Source organism: Elephas maximus, chromosome 9 (genome assembly GCF_024166365.1).
Source record: "Elephas maximus indicus isolate mEleMax1 chromosome 9, mEleMax1 primary haplotype, whole genome shotgun sequence".
Classification (NCBI taxonomy): Eukaryota; Metazoa; Chordata; class Mammalia; order Proboscidea; family Elephantidae; genus Elephas; species Elephas maximus.
In genome coordinates this window covers 71,072,054-71,094,076 of record NC_064827.1, presented here as the reverse complement: position 1 = coordinate 71,094,076, position 22,023 = coordinate 71,072,054, and the positions used below count along the sequence as shown (strand labels likewise).

The 22,023-nt window shown below is 39.5% G+C and overlaps 1 protein-coding gene across 6 annotated transcripts in view; it reads right to left on the bottom strand.

Annotated features, from left to right (window-relative positions):
* CNTRL (centriolin) overlaps positions 1–16,832 on the bottom strand; it is a 103,645-nt gene extending 86,813 nt beyond the window's left edge. For 2 of the 6 annotated variants that reach the window (XM_049896894.1, XM_049896896.1), the window contains exons 1-4: positions 16,677–16,831; positions 12,842–13,093; positions 11,222–11,352; positions 575–705 (exon numbers count right to left, since the gene is read on the bottom strand). In XM_049896894.1, coding sequence (XP_049752851.1) covers positions 575–705; positions 11,222–11,352; positions 12,842–13,061 — 482 coding nt within the window. In that variant the 5' untranslated portion in view covers positions 13,062–13,093; positions 16,677–16,831. Of the gene's footprint in view, positions 1–574; positions 706–11,221; positions 11,353–12,801; positions 13,094–16,676 lie in introns of those variants that run through there. The other 4 variants (XM_049896900.1, XM_049896895.1, XM_049896898.1 and 1 more) reach the window with 4 other exon arrangements.
* Positions 16,833–22,023: the final 5,191 nt, after the last annotated feature.

The following is a 22,023-nucleotide window of genomic DNA, read 5'->3' as shown; positions in this document are numbered from 1 at the left end:
CTAATTCTGGGGATAAAGTGTATAAATATAAAGACTTTCAAGATTTGATTTAATTCTTGCATCAGTTTTTGTCTATAATTAAGTTTTCTATGTGCAGCTTTAACCACTATTTTATTAGGTTTATTTCTAACAGTTAACAGTTATTACAAATTAAAAACAAGACTGAGCAGGTATTTCTTGTAGCAATGAGCAAAGAACAGTAGGAAATACATAGGATTAAAATGGGGTTGAAATATCTTTCAGACCAAAATGGCAGGGTTAAAACATTCTGTTTCATGTCAACATCCTTAATGTAATAAGGCAATGAAACAGACTATATCTAGGAAAATTTCTATCGATGATGGAATTAAGAAAATAAAATTTAGTACTCAAAAACGTATATCCTTCTTTGATAATGCTAGATAAGGTATTATTCTGTACTTTAGTAATACCAAAACATAAAGGTAATTATCATATGTGGAAAGCTAGACTATCAATGTGCCTACTCTTTCAAAGGATTCTTTCAGCAAGTTGGGTAGTGCTAATCTACCGCTCCAATAAAGATCATGCAATGCTACCTAAAGTATTTACTTACCTGATTTTGTTATATGATAAATTGAGTTCACGTAATTTTAATAGCTTATCCACCTTCTCAATCTTTTCAATGAGATTATAGCTGAGATTCAGTACTTCAAGTCGAACACATTTTTCCAAATTTTCAATATACTGATTAGAAATAAACGCATAAATAGTTTATACAACAGATGCCTTGACATAACATATAACATCTAAGTATGTGCACCAGGGACTGTTTTGATCAGTCATTAGAGAATAATGACCCTTTACTACTACTTGACAATTCCTTGGTATAGGTCTCCTGAGCAGGAGTAGTGATTCTCCTCAAACTGTCAAACTCTCCTTGCCCCTCAGTGGACAACATCACTTCCTACATACTAAGAGGCTCAAGACTGTCCAAGAAGCACACCCCCATTATCCGTCCCTCCTCCTCAACTTTTTGATGCCTCTCCTTCCCTCCTCTCCTCTCCTTCAAGAGATAGCTCCCTTCTTTTTTAAGTTAAACTACTTACTTATGTCATTGCATAACCCCAACTCACCTTCTGCCCCATGCTCTGTATCTTCGACTTTTTTCTGTCTCCTGGATCTTCCCCCCTCAAGTTTAAGAACACTCATTGTTCAACAGATATTCATTATACACTTATTACATAACAAGAATGGTACCAAATAATGGGACTATAGCAGTGAACTAGACAATTTCCCTGCCACATAGAGTCTAGGTTCAATATACTCAAGTCTCTTCTATGTAAAACAAATCACCTTACATTGAACTTGTTTTTCTATCAAGCCATCATTTTATTTCCCTTATCTGCCACCAATATTCTCACAAGAGTTGTCTACCTTTGCTCATTCTGCCTTGTAAGTATTCCTATTCTACTGGTAAGGCAATACATCTTCTGTCTCCATTAGTCCATTCAAATAATTCTCTCCTAGGTCACCATTCATTCATCTACTCCACAAATATTTATCAAACATGGATTATGTACCCGTACCAGGAGCTGCTCTAGGTACTGGAAATACAATGGTGAATAAGGGAACATGGCTCTTATTCTCATTCAGAGACAGACAATAAACAAGCAAATAAGATTTTCAGATAGTGATGAGTACTACCAAGAAAACAAAGATAACATGATGTGACAGAGTGCAAGCACCAAGAGGGTAGATTTTGTCTGTTGTGTTCACAGCATTAGCACTACTGCCTGGCACACAGTAGGTGCCAAAAAAAAAATCTGCTGACTGAAATAATGAGAGGGGGAAACCGGGGAGAGGATATCTAATTGTGAGTTGCTGATAAGAGAAAGCCCCAAAGAGAAAGAAACACTGCACTTTTTAATTGCAAATTCAAAATGCCTTCATTCTATTTGACTGTTCTGACATTTTATAGTCTCCTTTCTTGCTCAAAGTTTCTCCTCCTTTGGCCTCCAATGACCATACTCTTCAATCTTCTCCTTTCCCAACAGCTCTTTCAGGCTTCTTCATTGGGTCTGTCTGTTCCATCTACTCTCTCTCACTCTCTGATTCTCCCTCACAATTTCTCCTCTTAATCCTAGGCATTCTTCCCACTAAGCTTTAAGTTCCTGGAGATCAGAAACTAAGTTTATTTACCTTGGTATCTAACACCACACCCTAACACAATGCCTGGCATATAATAACCACACGATAAATATTTACTAATTCGATATTTCACTTTCACGATTTTTAAACTCAAGCATGTTACCTTTTTCCTTTTTAATTACACAAGTAATATATGAATGCATTCAAAATCTCAAACAAAACATAAAACATTCGCTTCATCTACCTCCTTTCTCCCCTAAAAAATTTCCAATGCTCAGAGGAAACCACTGTTAAGAGGCTGGTATGTATACACCCATATCTTTCGAATGATTTACAAGTATGCAGAAAGAAAGAGATTTTTTTTAAAAAAATTTTCTTGGGATCATGCTATCCAAAACTTCTAGAATTCTTTTTTTCACTTATTGTATTGAGAACATTTCCTACATTAATGCAGAGAGTTCTAATTCATTTTTTAAAAGAACTTCATAGCATTTCATGACATACTGCACCATAATCTATTTAGCCAATCCCCTATTGACATATATTTAGCGATTTCTTTTTTTCTATTTTAAATAATGCTATAAAAAGCATACCTAGGGGCGGAGCCAAGATGGCGGACTAGGCAGACGCTACCTCGGATCCCTCTTACAACAAAGACACAGAAAAACAAGTGAATCGGTAACATACATAACAATCTACGAACCCTGAACAACAAACACAGATTTAGACATGGAGAACGAACTAATACGGGGAAGCAGCGATTGGTTCCAGAGCCTGGAGCCAGCGTACCAGTCAGGTACGGCACAAGCACAGAGAGCGGCTCAACCCCCCTGAACTAACCCCGGGAGGGGGACCAGCCGGTTCCACGGGCGGCGTGGGACGCAGCCGGTAGGAGAAGTCCCCGGGAGGCAGTGACTGGTCTTGGAGCAGAAAGAGCAGCGTCCGAGCCGGGGAACCGTCCCGCAGGGATTTGGACTGGACGCAGGTACGGCATAAACACGGAGAGTTGCTCCACCCCCCTGAACTAACCCCGGGAAGGGGACCAGCGGGTCGCGCGGGCGGCGTGGGACGCAGCCGGTAGGAGAAGTCCCTGGGAGGCAGCGACTGGTATTGGAGCAGGGAGAACAGCGTCCCAGCCGGGACACTCGGTCACGGCACAAGCACGGGGACCTGCTCCACCCATCTGAACTAACCCCGGGAGGAGGCCCAACTGGTTCTCGGGGGCGGCACGGCCATGCGGCTGGAGGGACGAGAAGTCCCCGGGAGGCAGCGACTGATTTTGGAGTCGAGAGTGCACCGTCCCAGTAGGGGAGCCTTGACGCTGGGCGTGGGGCTGGAAGCGGAGGATCTGACCGTGACTCCAGCGGGCCAGACCCCCCGGGGGCAATCTCCACACAGCCAGCACACATAAGCGACGCGCCCCCCGGGAGTCTCAGATATAATAGTCATTCCAAGCAAGACAAGCAACTCTGGCTATATTCTGAGGTGCTACTCTCCTATCTCTCTGTTCCCTCCCCCACCCTCCCCAGGCAGCTTCATTAACATCTGAATAGCCTGAGCCACAGGGAGAACTCTGATAGGGATCTGACTGCATTTTTTTTTTTAGCGGATTTTCTGGAAAAACTAGTTTCCCAGTGATGGCTCGGAGACAACAATCCATATCAAACCACTTAAAGAAGCAGACCATGACAGCTTCTCCAACCCCCCAAACAAAAGAATCAAAATCTTTCCCAAATGAAGATACAATCTTGGAATTATCAGATACAGAATATAAAAAACTAATTTACAGAATGCTTAATGATATCACAAACGAAATTAGGATAACTGCAGAAAAAGCCAAGGAACACACTGATAAAACTGTTGAAGAACTCAAAAAGATTATTCAAGAACATACTGGAAAAATTAATAAGTTGCAAGAATCCATAGAGAGACAACATGTAGAAATCCAAAAGATTAACAATAAAATAACAGAATTAGACAACGCACTAGGAACTCAGAGGAGCAGACTCGAGCAATTAGAATGCAGACTGGGACATCTGGAGGACCAGGGAATCAACACCAACATAGCTGAAAAAAAATCAGATAAAAGAATTAAAAACAATGAAGAAACCCTAAGAATTATGTGGGACTCTATCAAGAAGGATAACCTGCGGGTGACTGGAGTCCCAGAACAGGGAGGGGGGACAGAAAACACAGAGAAAATAGTTGAAGAACTCCTGACAGAAAACTTCCCTGACATTATGAAAGACGAAAGGATATCTATCCAAGATGCTCATCGAACCCCATTTAAGATTGATACAAAAAGAAAAACACCAAGACATATTATCATCAAACTCACCAAAACCAAAGATAAACAGAAAATTTTAAAAGCAGCCAGGGAGAAAAGAAAGGTTTCCTTCAAGGGAGAATCAGTAAGAATATGTTCTGACTACTCAGCAGAAACCACGCAGGCAAGAAGGGAATGGGACCACATATACAGAACACTGAAGGAGAAAAACTGCCAGCCAAGGATCATATATCCAGCAAAACTCTCTCTGAAATATGAAGGCGAAATTAAGATATTTACAGATAAACACAAGTTGAGAGAATTTGCAAAAACCAAACCAAAGCTACAAGAAATACTAAAGGATATTGTTTGGTCAGAGAACCAATAATATCAGATATCAGCACAACACAAGGTCACAAAACAGAACGTCCTGATATCAACTCAAATAGGGAAATCACAAAAACAAACAAATTAAGATTAATTAAAAAAAAAATACACATAACAGGGAATCATGGAAGTCAATAGGTAAAAGATCACAATAATCAAAAAGAGGGACTAAATACAGGAGGCATTGAACTGCCATATGGAGAGTGATACAAGGCGATATAGAACAATACAAGTTAGGATTTTACTTAGAAAAATAGGGGTAAATAATAAGGTAACCACAAAAAGGTATAACAACTCTATAACTCAAGATAAAAACCAAGAAAAACGTAACGACTCAACTAACATAAAGTCAAGCACTATGAAAATGAGGATCTCACAATTTACTAAGAAAAACGCCTCAGCACAAAAAAGTATGTGGAAAAATGAAATTGTCAACAACACACATAAAAAGGCATCAAAATGACAGCACTAAAAACTTATTTATCTATAATTACCCTGAATGTAAATGGACTAAATGCACCAATAAAGAGACAGAGAGTCACGGACTGGATAAAGAAACACGATCCATCTATATGCTGCCTACAAGAGACACACCTTAGACTTAGAGACACAAACAAACTAAAACTCAAAGGATGGAAAAAAGTATATCAAGCAAACAATAAGCAAAAAAGAAGAGGAGTAGCAATATTAATTTCTGACAAAATAGACTTTAGACTTAAATCCACCACAAAGGATAAAGAAGGACACTATATAATGATAAAAGGGACAATTGATCAGGAAGACATAACCATATTAAATATTTATGCACCCAATGACAGGGCTGCAAGATACATAAATCAAATTTTAACAGAATTGAAAAGCGAGATAGATACCTCCACAATTATAGTAGGAGACTTCAACACACCAGTTTCGGAGAAGGACAGGACATCCAGTAAGAAGCTCAACAGAGACACGGAAGATCTAATTACAACAATCAACCAACTTGACCTCATTGACTTATACAGAACTCTCCACCCAACTGCTGCAAAATATACTTTTTTTTCTAGCGCACATGGAACATTCTCTAGAATAGACCACATATTAGGTCATAAAACAAACCTTTGCAGAGTCCAAAACATCGAAATATTACAAAGCATCTTCTCAGACCACAAGGCAATAAAACTAGAGATCAATAACAGAAAAACTAGGGAAAAGAAATCAAATACTTGGAAAATGAACAACACCCTTCTGAAAAAAGACTGGGTTATAGAAGACATTAAGGAGGGAATAAGGAAATTCATAGAAAGCAACGAGAATGAAAATACTTCCTATCAAAACCTCTGGGACACAGCAAAAGCAGTGCTCAGAGGCCAATTTATATCAATAAATGCACACATACAAAAAGAAGAAAGAGCCAAAAGCAGAGAACTGTCCCTACAACTTGAACAAATAGAAACTGAGCAACAAAAGAATCCATCAGGCACCAGAAGAAAACAAATAATAAAAATTAGAGCTGAACTAAATGAATTAGAGAACAGAAAAACAATTGAAAGAATTAACAAAGCCAAAAGCTGGTTCTTTGAAAAAATTAACAAAATTGATAAACCATTGGCTAGACTGACTAAAGAAATACAGGAAAGGAAACAAATAACCCGAATAAGAAATGAGAAGGACCACATCACAACAGAACCAAATGAAATTAAAAGAATCATTTCAGATTATTATGAAAAATTGTACTCTAACAAATTTGAAAACCTAGAAGAAATGGATGAATTCCTGGAAAAACACTACCTACCTAAACTAACACATTCAGAAGTAGAACAACTAAATAGACCCATAACAAAAAAAGAGATTGAAACGGTAATCAAAAAACTCCCAACAAAAAAAAGCCCTGGCCCGGATGGCTTCACCGCAGAGTTCTACCAAACTTTCAGAGAAGAGTTAACACCACTACTTCTGAAGGTATTCCAAAGCATAGAAAATGACGGAATACTACCCAACTCATTCTATGAAGCCACCATCGCCCTGATACCAAAACCAGGTAAAGACATTACAAAAAAAGAAAATTATAGACCTATATCCGTCATGAACATTGATGCAAAAATCCTCAACAAAATTCTAGCCAATAGAATCCAACAACACATCAAAAAAATAATTCACCCTGATCAAGTGGGATTTATACCAGGTATGCAAGGCTGGTTTAATATCAGAAAAACCATTAATGTAATCCATCACATAAATAAAACAAAAGACAAAAACCACATGATCTTATCAATTGATGCAGAAAAGGCATTTGACAAAGTCCAACACCCATTTATGATAAAAACTCTTACCAAAATAGGAATTGAAGGAAAATTCCTCAACATAATAAAGGGCATCTATGCAAAGCCAACAGCCAATATCACTCTAAATGGAGAGAACCTGAAAGCATTTCCCTTGAGAACGGGAACCAGACAAGGATGCCCTTTATCACCGCTCTTATTCAACATCGTGTTGGAAGTCTTAGCCAGGGCAATTAGGCTAGACAAAGAAATAAAAGGTATCCAGATTGGCAAGGAAGAAGTAAAGTTATCACTATTTGCAGATGACATGATTATATACACAGAAAACCCTAAGGAATCCTCCAGAAAACTACTGAAACTAATAGAAGAGTTTGGCAGAGTCTCAGGTTATAAAATAAACATACAAAAATCACTTGGATTCCTCTACATCAACAAAAAGAACACCGAAGAGGAAATAACCAAATCAATACCATTCACAGTAGCCCCCAAGAAGATAAAATACTTAGGAATAAATCTTACCAAGGATGTAAAAGACCTATACGAAGAAAACTACACAGCTCTACTACAAGAAATTCAAAAGGACACACTTAAGTGGAAAAACATACCCTGCTCATGGATAGGAAGACTTAACATAGTAAAAATGTCTATTCTACCAAAAGCCATCTATACATTTAACGCACTTCCGATCCAAATTCCAATGTCATATTTTAAGGGGATAGAGAAACAAATCACCAATTTCATATGGAAGGGAAAGAAGCCCCGGATAAGCAAAGCACTACTGAAAAAGAAGAAGAAAGTGGGAGGCCTCACCTTACCTGACTTCAGAACCTATTAAACAGCCACAGTAGTCAAAACAGCCTGGTATTGGTACAACAACAGACACATAGACCAATGGAACAGAATTGAGAACCCAGATATAGATCCATCCACGTATGAACAGCTGATATTTGACAAAGGACCAGTGACAATTAACTGGGGAAAAGATAGCCTTTTTAACAAATGGTGCTGGCATAACTGGATATCCCTTCGCAAAAAAATGAAACAGGACCCATACCTCACACCATGCACAAAAACTAACTCCAAGTGGATCAAAGACCTAAACATAAAGACTAAAACGATAAAGATCATGGAAGAAAAAATTGGGACAACCCTAGGAGCCCTAATACAAGGTATAAACAGAATACAAAACATTACCAAAAATGATGAAGAGAAACCCGATAACTGGGAGCTCCTAAAAATCAAACACCTATGCTCATCTAAAGACTTCTCCAAAAGAGTAAAAAGACCACCTACAGACTGGGAAAGAATTTTCAGCTATGACATCTCCGACCAGCACCTGATCTCTAAAATCTACATGATTCTGTCAAAACTCAACCACAAAAAGACAAACAACCCAATCAAGAAGTGGGCAAAGGATATGAACACACATTTCACTAAAGAAGATATTCAGGCAGCCAACAGATACATGAGAAAATGCTCTCGATCATTAGCCATTAGAGAAATGCAAATTAAAACTACGATGAGATTCCATCTCACACCAGCAAGGCTGGCATTAATCCAAAAAACACAAAATAATAAATGTTGGAGAGGTTGCGGAGAGATTGGAACTCTCATACACTGCTGGTGGGAATGTAAAATGGTACAACCACTTTGGAAATCTATCTGGCGTTATCTTAAACAGTTAGAAATAGAACTACCATACAACCCAGAAATCCCACTCCTAGGAATATACCCTAGAGATACAAGAGCCTTCATACAAACAGATACATGCACACCCATGTTTATTGCAGCTCTGTTTACAATAGCAAAAAGTTGGAAGCAACCAAGGTGTCCATCAATGGATGAATGGGTAAATAAATTGTGGTATATTCACACAATGGAATACTACGCACCGATAAAGAACAGTGACGAATCTCTGAAACATTTCATAACATGGAGGAAACTGGAAGGCATTATGCTGAGTGAAATGAGTCAGAGGCAAAAGGACAAATATTGTATAAGACCACTATTATAAGATCTTGAGAAATAGTAAACCTGAGAAGAACACATACTTTTGTGGTTACGAAGGCGGGAGGGAGGGAGGGTGGGAGAGGGTTTTTTTTATTGATTAATCAGTAGATAAGAACTGCTTTAGGTGAAGGGAAAGACAACAGTCAATACATGGAAGGTCAGCTCAATTGGACTGGACCAAAAGCAAAGAAGTTTCCGGGATAAAATGAATGCTTCAAAGGGCAGCGGAGCAAGTGCGGGGGTCTGGGGAACATGGTTTGCGGGGACTTCTAAGTCAATTGGCAAAATAATTCTATTATGAAATCATTCTGCATCCCACTTTGAAATGTGGCGTCTGGGGTCTTAAATGCTAACAAGCGGCCATCTAAGATGCAGCAATTGGTCTCAACCCACCTGGAGCAAAGGAAAATGAAGAACACCAAGGCCACACGACAACTAAGAGCCCAAGAGACAGAAAGGGCCACATGAACCAGAGACCTACATCATCCTGAGACCAGAAGAACTAGTTGGTGCCCGGCCACAATCGATGACTGCCCTGACAGGGAGCACAGCAGAGGAACCCTGAGGGAGCAGGAGATCAGTGGGATGCAGACCCCAAATTCTCATAAAAAGACCAAACTTAATGATCTGACTGAGACTGGAGGAATTCCGGCGGCCATGCTCCCCAGACCTTCAGTTGACACAGGACAGGAACCATCCCCGAAGACAACTCATCAGAAATGAAAGGGACTGGTCAGCGGGTGGGAGAGAGACGCTGATGAAGAGTGAGCTAATTATATCAGGTGGACACTTGAGATTGTGTTGGCAACTCTTGTCTGGAGGGGGGATGGGAGGATAGAGAGAGAGGGAAGCAGGCAAAATTGTCAAGAAAGGAGAGACTGAAAGGGCTGACTCAAGAGGGGGAGAGCAAGTGGGAGTAGGGAGTGAGATGTATGTAAACTTATATGTGACAGACTGATTGGATTTGTAAACGTTCACTTGAAGCTTAATAAAAGTTATTAAAAAAAAAAAAAAGCATACCTAAACATTTTTGTATACACATGCAAATAGTATCAGTAGAATAACAACTGTTGTGTCAGTGACTATAAACTCAGCTGCTGGATCAAAAACTAAGAACATTTAAAATTCTGAGAAATACTACCAAACTGTCTTCCTAAAATGCTGTGCCAATCTATACTTCCACTAAAAATATATGGGACTATTCATTGACAACATCCTTCTGAACACTGAAATAATCTTTTTTAAATTCTTATCAATTAGATGTACAGAATACCTGGGTAGTGCAAAAGGCTAGCACACACAACTGCTAACCAAAAGACTGGAGTTAAAGTCCATCTGGGGTGCCTCAGAAGAAAGGCCTGGCTATCTACCTCTAAAAAAACAACCACTGAAACTCTATGTAGTACAGGTCTGCTCTGACACACATGGGGTCACAACGAGTTAGAATCAGCTTGATGGCAACTGGTACAGGTACTGATGTCAGATATACAAGATGAAACATGATATCAAAGTCCTATATTCTTATCTATACTTTTATAATATTTTTGTTTGTTGATTTTTTGTTTTGTTTTGTTTGTTTTCCATTTAGCTCTTCAAAATTCTGCAATTTTGGTGAATAACACACAACACGGATCTAAATTTATACTTTTCCAGTTAAAGAAACTAAATTTCTCATTACAATATGTTCATTTTGGATAGTTTATGAATAAAGTAGTGAACATTCTACAGCAAAGATTAGCAAATGTTTTCTGTAAAAGGCCAGATAGTAAATATTTTTGGTTTTGCAGGCCATAAAGTCTCCATCTTAATTATGCAACTCTGCCACTATAGCACAAAAACAGCCACAGATAATGAGTAAACAAGTGTATGTGGCTGTGTTCCAATATAACTTTATACAGAAAAATGTATACCAGGCCCAATTTGGCCCACAGGCTGTAGTTTACCAAGCCCTTCTCTAGTGAGAGTAAATAACGTATAGAATATCAATAAATTAATAGTAAAAATCCATTAATAGAGTTCAGGTAACAGAAGACATACTTCTGAGGCAGAATTTTCACTGGAAGCAACAAAAGGTTTGCTACAAATTAGGTGACATTAGGATGAGATGTTAACTTAAATCTAATCTTTTTTTGCAATTTTAAAGCAAATTCAAAATAATGTCTATACTTAGAAATTGTTAGTAACCTACCCTAAATTTCTTGCCACCATCTTTAGAAAGTGAAAGGTTCAGAGATTTTACCAAGGCCAAGTTGTCCTGTTTAGTAAGCTTTTTAACAAGAGCCTCAGTAATATATCGGACTCCGGGATGTGAATCAGCTTCTGAAATTACACAAACAGATCACTGTCAGTAGAGGAAGACATAAAAAATCTGAGAAGCAAATTATTTAATGTTATTTAACAAAAAACATGTTTTTAAGTCATGCAAATGTAAAAACATCCAGCTAGTTCTAAGCACAATGTTTTAATAATATTTCATTTTATATAGCATTTCATAATACTAATAATGACAATAGTTATAATCTATAAATACTAGCTGTGTGCCAAGCTTTCAGCTAAATGCTTTACATTTTAAAAATTTAACTTGTATAACAAATCTTTGAAATAAAAACTATTATTAACCCCATTTATAAAATGATGTAAAATCATTTGCTCAAGATCTTGCAGTTAGTAAGATGCAAATTCAGGACTTAAATCCAGGCAAATGAATCCAAAATGTGCACTTTTAACCATATGCAGCACTGATTTTTTTAACATATTTTCATGTTACTTTTTAAAATAAACCAGCACTACCTAGTTTTTTTATTCCAATCTAAAGTTTAGAAACGCTGCAATTCTTAAAAATTCTCTTTTCCTATTTTTTTATAATGAGAAACCCCCACTTGTTGCTCTTTTAATAGCATTATATTTTATAAAGCACACACTTGATGGATAGCATACCCTGTCTTATGACCTTTCTGGATATTACTGTCAAAGGCGGTTAAAGCCATGCTACATTTTACAAAGGCAGCCATAAAAAGAGCATTGCTTCTTGCTTTATGAGTCAGAAAAAAATTAATCCTTGGTTCAGATCCAGGCTGTAGGCCAAAGATTCCCCATGATTATTGATAATAAGTTAATGCCACACTTACTTTGATTCAAAATATAATTTTTTTTTTCTAAAATTGGTTTGTTCTAGGAAAGAAACTGACTGATATTCTGAGATTAGAAATAACAATGTACCGGCTGGCAGCAAAGGTATGGTACAATTGCTGAGAAGGTTAAATAATAAAAACTGATTAGATATGCAAGTTTGATGGCTGTGATTTCATGACCTGGCAAAGAATAATACATTTTTGAAAACAGATTTCTAGAATTTTAAAAATGCTTTTAATTAAAAAATGGTAGAACATAATATGCATGACCCATACATGGAAATCAATCTATTTACAGATGAGCAGTTTGCTAATAAGCAGACTGGCTTAGTCCAAGGGTACATACAATTTTTATACTGAATTAAGGCATTCCACCCTGAAGTGAACATATGTGTCCTACTCCAAACCAAGGATGACAACAAAATTGGAGCATGAGGTTTAAGGCACCTCCCACCAAAGGAAACAAAGCTTCCTCTTTTTAGAAGCTCCCTAATCCTAATCCTCTTTCATGCATATTCATTCTCACCCAGAAACCTCTCTCCTCCCATTGTCCTCAAATAATAAATCAAGTTAGTACCAGGACAGGTGTTACGTATGGACCAAAAATGTAAACTCAGTATTTCTCATCTCTACTTACAGTTTGTGATCAGACAGATCCTTACACTAAGAAGTAATACCTTTATGGTCTTGGTAGTCTAAAGGCATATTGCTTTCCTCTATAATCTTGACTTCTTCAGACCGCTGTCCTCCAGCATGACAAGGCAGAGTCTCTGGTGCACTTAAAGGTGAAAGTGACCTAGATCTCATACTGGACGTAAGAGACGATGGACTAGGAGAGTGAGATGATGGTGGTTTCCTTGCTCTGGAGAATATTCTTTGTTGAGGACCTCTCTTCATTGCAAGAATAAAAACCAGATGTCCATCAAAACCTGCAAGAGTTTTCAGTAGATTAAAGATGTCAATACTTTAGAGCTATCAAAACTATTAATTTATTCCTAAAACATCATGACTAAACTTTCAAAAGTATAAAGTTATAAACTGAGAGGCCATCCAAGTGATGAAGCAGCCACTACTTCAAACACTGCCCATAACCTGACCAGAGAGAAAAGAGAGGGTCTTGTATTGACAATTAAATGCTCCAGCAAAAGCAATACCTGTCATTTCTGTTCCCGATTCATTGGAAAGAACTAGTCACAAGGCCCCTTCTACCCACAAGGAGTCCTAGAATGGAAGAAGTTCGAAATCTTTGGCAACCAACAATATTTAACACTGATGAGCACTCTCTTGTTGCTGAAACAGTTTCTTCCTTTGCTTCTGGGACTCCACACTGTCCTAGGATTCCTCCCGTCTTCCTGGACATTCCTTCTAAGCCTCCTTTGTTGGTTCATACACCTGTATTCAATCTTTAAAAGTTAGTGGTCCTCAAGGCTCCCTCCTATTGTCTTTCAATCTCACTTTAGACAATGTGATAAATACCCACGCCTCCCAAAGCCACCTGTATACCGACATTTATATCTTCAATCCAACCTTTCTCTAAAAAACACCTATTTCCAACTGCCTACCTGATATCAGCATCCGAAACTCAAGATGCGCAAATTTGAATTCATCATTTTCTCCCACAACCCCACTCTCCTCCAGTCTTGTTCCTCCTACAGTGTTCCCTACTTCGTGACCAACACTCACAAGAATAAGGGGGAAACCTGCAAATCATTCTTAATACCTCTCTCTCTTCTTTTTTCCCCTATCCAATCACCAAGTCCTAACAGTTCCACTTCCTCAATATTCCAAAATCAATCTACTTTCCATCTTCACTCTAAAAAAAAAAAACAAAACTTCACTCTAGTCCTTCCTTAATCCTAGTCCTCATCAAATTACCATTTAATAGTTTCTAACTGATCTACCAACAAGCTCTCTTGCCTTCCTCCTTCCCATCATTACACTGCAGCCAGAAAGCCAGAGTGATCTATTTAAAAAATAAGCCTCCACATCAATCAAATGAACTTTAAAAAAAATCACATGATCATCTCAATTGATACAGAAAAAGAATTTGACAAAAATCCAACACTGTTTCATGATAAAGACAATAGTAGGACTTCCTCAACATGATAAGGGCCATAGATGAAAAAACCACAGCTAACATCATACTCAATTGTGACTATCAGGACAAGATAAGCATGTGCACTTTCACTACTTCAATTCAACATTGCACTGTAGGTTCTAACCAGAGCAATTAAGCAAGAAAAAGAAACAACAGACACCCAAGTTGGAAAAGAAGTAAAACTATGTATTCACAGAAAACATGATCACATATGTAGAAAACCCTAAATCCACAAAAAAATTGTCAGAGCTGATAAATGCATTCAGCAAAGTGGCACGATACAAAATCAAGACACAAATAAGAGTTGCATTTCTATACTCTAGCAACGAACAATCTGAAAAGAAAATTAAGAAAACAATTCCATTTACGATAGCATCAAAAAGAATAAAACACCTAGGAAATAAATTTAACCAAGAAGGCGATTGATACACTAACCTACAAAACATTGTTGTAAGAAATGAAAGAAGATCTAAATAAATGGAAAGGTAGCCCATGTTCATGGACTGGAGGACTAAATATTGTTAAAATGACACTACTACTCAAAGCGATATCCAGATTTCAATGCAATCCCTATCAAAATCCCAACAGACTTTTTTTGGCCAAAATGAAAAACTGCATCCTAAAATTCTGTGGAATTTCAAGGTACCTGAATAGCCAAAGCATCTTAAAAAAGAAAAAAAAGTTAGAGGACTTGCACTTTTCAACCTGAAAATTTACTACACATGCAGTACTCAAAACAGTATGGTAGTGGCAGAAGGACAGCTATATAGACCAATGCAATAGAAAAGAGAGCCCAGAAATAAACTCGTATATCCACAATCAATTGATTTCCAACAAGCGTACCAATACCATTCTGGATATTCACATACAAAAGAATGAAGTTGGGTCCATACTCATCTCTCTTCAGCTTACTCAAAACCAGCTGCCATGAGATGATTGTGATTCATGGTAACCCCATGTGTGTCAGAGTAGAAATGTTCTCCACAGGGTTCTCCATGATTGATTTTTTGGAAGTAGAGCACCAGGCCTTTCAAGAGCCACTGGGTAGACTTGAACAGCCAACCTTTTGGTCAGCAGCTAAGCTCATTAATCCTTTGCACCATCCAGTCTACTCCACCCAACCACTGTCTACTCTGACACCCTGAAATCCAAGCTTCCCATCCCTTTCCGTAAACTTACTCAGTCATTACATTTTATGGAGCAACTTTTATGTGCCAAGAACTGTGCTAGGCTTTACACACACAAAGCTGAGGAAGACAGGGTTCCTACACTCAAGATGAACAATATGATTATATCCCCCTCCCATACATGGTCTCTGCACCAAGTAGTCCCCTTAATACTTATAAAAATTGTAATGAAATGACTACAAAACTACTTGTTTCCTGCCTGTGTCCCCCTATAGACTGTAAGGTACAAGACAGCAGGAACCGTATGTATCTTGTTTGGCGCACAATAAATATTTGTGGAACGAATGAATGAATTCTAAAGACATTAAAAAGACATTACCAAATTTAAATCCTCAAGATGCTGTATAAAATCAGAATTATTAATCTCATTTTACAAACGGCAGTGTATCATTAAAACTAAGAGCTTGGATTCTGAAGTAGACAGCCAGGTTTTCCACTTCTGTGTGACGTGAGGCAAATTACTTCCAAAGCGGGGATGATTAACCTCATACACATTACTGTAAATTCTAAATGAGTTAATACATGTAAAGTATTTACAACTGTATCTGACACACAGTAAGCACTCAAAAGTAATTAGCAATTATTTTTGCAAATGAGGAAACACAGGCTCAAATAGGAACAGGCCCAAAGTCATAAAGCCGTAAAATAACACGCACAAGGTGGCAGAACCAACATTTTAACCCAAATCTGGTCGACTCCAAAACCTACCAATCTCTTAACCATTATACAACCCAGCCTTCACTCTTCCCTTCCCTTTAACTTTCGGAACCAGTATCGTAATTCTCATCTTTCTCCATCTGCTGTATTCCGGTAATTCTCATCTTTCTCCATCTGCTGTATTCCGATATGCTGAAAAGCGCCAGGTACCCAAACTATCCTTTTACGCCTGCCATTCCTCACAGACACCTGGCATACTTCATCCCCCTCCCCTCCGTGCCCGGATCCCTTTCTACGCGACGCTACGTCCTATACCCCCGGCCCCTGCATCCTCACCCTAGACCTCCACCCGTCTTATTCAGGTCCCCCTCATTCGTCCTCCTCCCCACGCCGGTTCCGGGCCCTCCCATCCTTCCCATCCAATCCCAATTCCCAGGCATACGCCCCCGCCCCGAATCCATCCCCGGCCAGCCCAGCCCACGCTTGGTCCAGGTCCTCCCGCCTTAGCCTCTGGCCCCCACCGCTCCTTCCGGACGCCGAGAAACAGCCTCGACTCGGCCCGACACTTACGGTCTAGGAGCCGGGCCGAGCAACGCAGCCGGTCGAGGCGGGGTGGGAGTCGAGTTCGACGTTCCCTTTAGGCACTCAGCGGCGCGGCGGCCATCTTGTTGTGTTGTGCCGGTTGCCGAGGGGCAGCGTGAGCGGCACGGGCGTGGCCATAGGCCACGCCCCCTCCCGAGCCGTTGGGAGGGGCGGGGCTGAGCTTCCCGCCGCTTCTGCTGCCTCGGCCTCTGGGGCGAAAGGCGGGCGGATACCGTAAGCGTGAGGCTTCCGGCCGCGCGGGTTTGGCGGGCTGCGGCGCGCTTGCTGCTTGAGTCTTGACGCCCGCGGCTTTGGTGGTGTGGAGCCTCTGAGAGGCGAGGTTTCCCGCAGCAGTTGCGAGCAAGGAAGCCTCTCTTCACCGAGGTGAAGCTGCAGACGCTTCTCGCCAAGACTCGGACTCCATTCGACTCTTTGAGGGTTGGGCCAGAGGATGATCCGAAGGAAGGACCGACTTAGTGCGTTCCCGACTTCTGATGCTGGCGACTGCCTTTGAACTCGTGTGCCTCTCAGCACGCTTCCCCTTGCATGGGCTATTTCTGAGACGAATTCCCTTTAGACACCAGATGTGGATGAACCTCAGAGTGAACGAAGGCAGCTTGGGCTCCAGCTGTCACCTCGGAATCCAAGGCGAGGAATATTCCTGATTCCTGTGGCCTGTGGAGGGAAATAACCCTCTGGTTGGTGGCAGGGAAGCTAAAGCAAGAAACATTTGAGACTTCAGTTGGAGCTCACCTAAAAGTGCTGCATTTCACCACATATCGCCATATATTCAACAGATATTTTAAGAGAATTTACCAGATCCTGTGCTGGATGCCAGGGATATACAGTGAGTTTTTGCTTTTAAACTTTATCGTCAATGACACCTTCCTCCACTCTAGCTTCCCATTTCTAAGGTTATATATCCTTGGGCCTTGTCAGATGCTGCTACGTCCCCAAAAATCTCAGATGGAACCACCGCCTCTCCTTTACCATAATCCTCTAATCCTCGTAGTTTACTTGCTCAAAAGACTCCAGTCCCAGCCCAGTTCTTAACTTCATTGTGACCTCCAAACCCTTGTACCTGCTATTTTCTCACAATCAGTTCCTTCCTGTTGTCATTGCCCTTCTACACCGTGGAGTTCATAGTCCATCCTTGTAACACTATGTTAGAAATTCTCTGTGCCTTAGTTTTCTCATCTATGAAGTGGGATAATACCTGCCCCCTGCAGCTTTCCTGAGAATTAAAAAAGCTAATGCATGTGAAAGAATTTAGAACAGTGCCTGGCCCATAGTAAGTTCTCAGTATGTTTTAGTTATTTCATTAGTTGGCAAATATTTCCCAGAGGGAGTGGTGTCTCATCTTAGACCTGAAAGAGAAGAAGGATTTAGTCAACTGGTGGGAGAATAGGCAAGAATTTGCTCAGCAAAGGGAACAACTTGTGCAAAGCCCAGGAGGAGAAAAAAAGAACGTGGCATTGGGCTGAGGTTCAGTAATTCAGTGTGGCAGGAGCAAAACATGAAGTAGTTCAGTATGGCTGGAGCAAAAATCAAGTGGAGAAGCTGAAGCTGGGGGACAGCCTTCTAAGCACCATTAGCACTCTTACTCATGCCGACTTTCTGTGTGTCAGCGTAGAACTGTGCTCTGTAGGATTTACTTTATATATATATGTATTGGAAACCCTGGTGGCGTAGTGGTTAAGTTCTACGGCTGCTAACCAAGAGGTCAGCAGTTCGAATCTGCCAGGCGCTCCTTGGAAACTCTGTGGGGCAGTTCTACTCTGTCCTATAGGGTCGCTATGAGTTGGAATTGACTCGACAGCAGTGGGTTATATATATGTATACATACATATTTTTGTTGTTGTTGTAAATATACGCAGCAAAACATAAACACCAACGCAACACTTTCTACATATACAATTCAGTGACATTGATTGCCTCCTTCAAGTTGTACAACCATTCTCACCCTCCTTTTCTGAATTATTCCACTGCCATTAATATAAACTCACTGCCCCCTAAGCTTCTTATTGAACCTTTCAAGTTGCTGTTGTCAGTTTGACCCCATATAGATAGTTCTTTAAAAGAGCAGAATGCTGAAGGCAGACATTATTTACTAATTTTTTTTTCTATTGCTTGGTTTAAAAAGACTTTAGGGGATATTTTTGGTTTAAGGTTTAAAGATTGTCTCAGGGCAGTAATTTCTGAGATTCATTCAGCTTCAGAGGCTCCAGAAGCGCTGGATTCCATGAGAATTTGAAATTCTGTTCCATGTTTTTCCTCATTTGATCAGGATTGTTCTGTAGAATCTTTGATCAAAACTTTCAGGAATGGTAGCCGGGCTCCATGTAGTTCTTCTGGTCTTGCGGCAGAGGACGCAATTGTTCATGGAGGCAATTAGCCATGCATTCCATTTCTTCCTCCTATTCCTGACTCTCCTTCCTCTGTTGCTCCAAGTGAATAGAGACTAATTGTTGTATCTTGGATGGCTGCTTGCATGCTTTTAAGACCCCAGGCACTGTGCAATGAACTAGGAGGTAGAACAGGAACACTAAAAATGGTATTAAGCCAATTAACTGGGATTTCCCGTGAAACCATGACCCTAAACCTCCAAACAAAGAAAACAAATCCCGTGAGGTGCTTGGTTGTATATAAGCAGCATCAGCAGCTGCTCTTCTTTTTTTGGTTGCTGCTGTAAAAATATCTATTACACAACATTTGCCAATTCATCTTTTCACAGGTGTACAGCTTAGTGATATCAATTACATTAATCGATTGTGCAACCAATACGCTTGGTCAGTGCCAAGTTTCCCAACACCATAAACAGAAACTCAGTGCTCCGTAGACAATGACTCCCCTTTTCTCCCTCCCTCTTGCCCCTAGTAACCACTAATAAACTTTAGTTTTGATACATTTGTCTGTTCTTGTCATTTTATATAAGTGAGGTCATACCATATTTATACTTTTGTGATTGACATATTTCACTCAGCATAATGTCTTCAAGGAGCACTGGTGGGGCAGTGGTTAAGAACTATGGCTGCTAACCAAAAGGCTGGCAGTTGGAATCCACCAGCCTACCAGGAAGCCCTGTGGGGCAGTTCTACTCTGCCCTGTGGGGTTGCTATAAGTCAGTGTCTTCAAGGTTCATCCGTGCTGTAGCATGTATCAGAACTTCATTTCTCTTTCTGGGAGAGTTGTATTCCATTGTATGTATGTACTACATTTTGTTTATCTGTTCATCCGCTGGTGGACTTTTAGGTTGTTTTCACCTTTTGGGTGTTATGAATAATTCTAGTGAACCTTGGTGTACGTATGTCTGTTCAAGTCACTGCTTTTAAGACTCTTGGATATATACCTGGGAGTGGAATTGCTGGGTCACATGGTAGTTTTACGAGGAAACGCCACACTGCTTTCTGCAACAGCTGTACCAAGCTCCGTAGGGTTTTCAATGGCTGGTTATTTGGGAGTAGATCACCAGGCCTTTCTTCTGAGGTGCATCTGGGTGGACTCAAACCACAAACCTTTCAGTTAACAGCTGAGCATATTAACCATTTGTACCACCCAGGGACTTCTTATGCCACATTAGACACTTAGAATACTCCTGGTTCAATTTTTCCTAAATGCAGAGATGGTTTCGCCACAATAGGAAATTCAGGTGACTTCCAATAGGGGGCACCATTCACATTCACATGTGCAACATAACCAAAACCCGAACCCACTGCCCTCAGCAGACTCGGACTCATGAAAAAAAAAAAAAAAGTAGAAGCCCTTAAAGTTGTAGAAAACCGAAAATGCCTGAAAAGCTTCATATTCCTAATCAAAAGGAGGTTGTACCCACTTTTTATCGATGTTCACATGATATTTATTAGTTGGGAATGTGTACATTGCTGAATTTTGGTTCTATTAATAATATTTTGTTTGTTTTGACACTCCTCATTTCTTTTTTTCTTCACCACAAGAGAATTGGATTTATTGTGTAACCTCACCGCTATGCCCCATGAAGTCTGAATTGGTTTTCAGTTGGGTCCATTATCAAATCATGTACAAAAAACAAACCCGTTGCTGTCGAGTCAATTCTGACTCATATAGGACAGAACAGAACTACACCATAGGGTTTCCAAGGAGCAGCTGGTGCACTGGAACTGCTGACCTTTTGATTAGCAGCCACAGCTCTTAACCACTGCGCCACCAGGGCGTGTATGGTGTACAGGTGTAGTTCATTATCAGTCTCATTAGTAGCCATTTAGAATACCCGTACAATCCAGAGGATGGTGCAAAACATTTCTGTATTTTTCCTTTTGGTAGTCTCTTAGTTCATATCCAGTTAGTCTCAAATTCCTCCTTGCCTGATTTTCCTCTCTTACCCCAACCCAGTACCCTCTGCTGATGCTTAGCATGGTAGAAGTTGGATATAACTCAGGCCTTAGAGACTTCAGAAGGGAAACCTTTCTCTTGCTAATTTTAACTGACCCTCTCAGCATTTTTTTTTTTTTTTTTTTCTCAGCATGGTAAAAGAAACTTGTTCCCCAAAGCGGGATCTAGGATGGGAATAGAGGACAACTCTTTAATTCCACACTCATTTGTATCTACCCAATAACATAAACAATTCCTAATTCTTCTGAGTTGCACTTAAAATAGAAATATTAACGTCAGAATAACCTAGCTATCCTGCAATTCTTTTTTCAAAAGGATGGCAAATCTACTCAAACAGAGCAAACAGCTTTTAATTTGCCCCAATCTTTCACAAACCAGTTAAATCATTTTGCAAATTTGCTTTAGAAAAGAATCAGACTAACTTATCCTGCAGCTTCCATTATTACCTTTACTTTCTGTGGCTTGCTAGTGTGACTTTAAAAAATAACTGAATTACAGATATAAATGCTTGTTTTTACATAAGAGTATATATTCAGAAAAATATAGACGTGGGCACCAGAAAAAAGTAAGGGGAATAATACTGTATTATAAAAATAAAAATGATTTAGCTAAAAATTTACCAAAGGTAAAAGTTATACAATTTGAAAATTATTTGTTGGATCCAGATATTAGAGGAATTCTTAGTTTCTTAAGTTCTTGATTATAAGTTTATAGATGTTTGCTAATATGGTAGCCACTAGCCACATGTGGCTACTGAGTACTTAAAATGTGGCTAGCGCCACATGTTGAAATGATATATTGGGTTAAATAAAATATATTATTAAAATTAACCTCACTTTTAATAAAAAAAAAAAACTTTTGATGTGGCTACTAGGAAAGTTAAAATTACATACATGACATTATATTTCTAGCTGCTGTAGATTTTTTTTTTTTTAAATAAACTATTCTGACTTTGTGGGTAAGATTC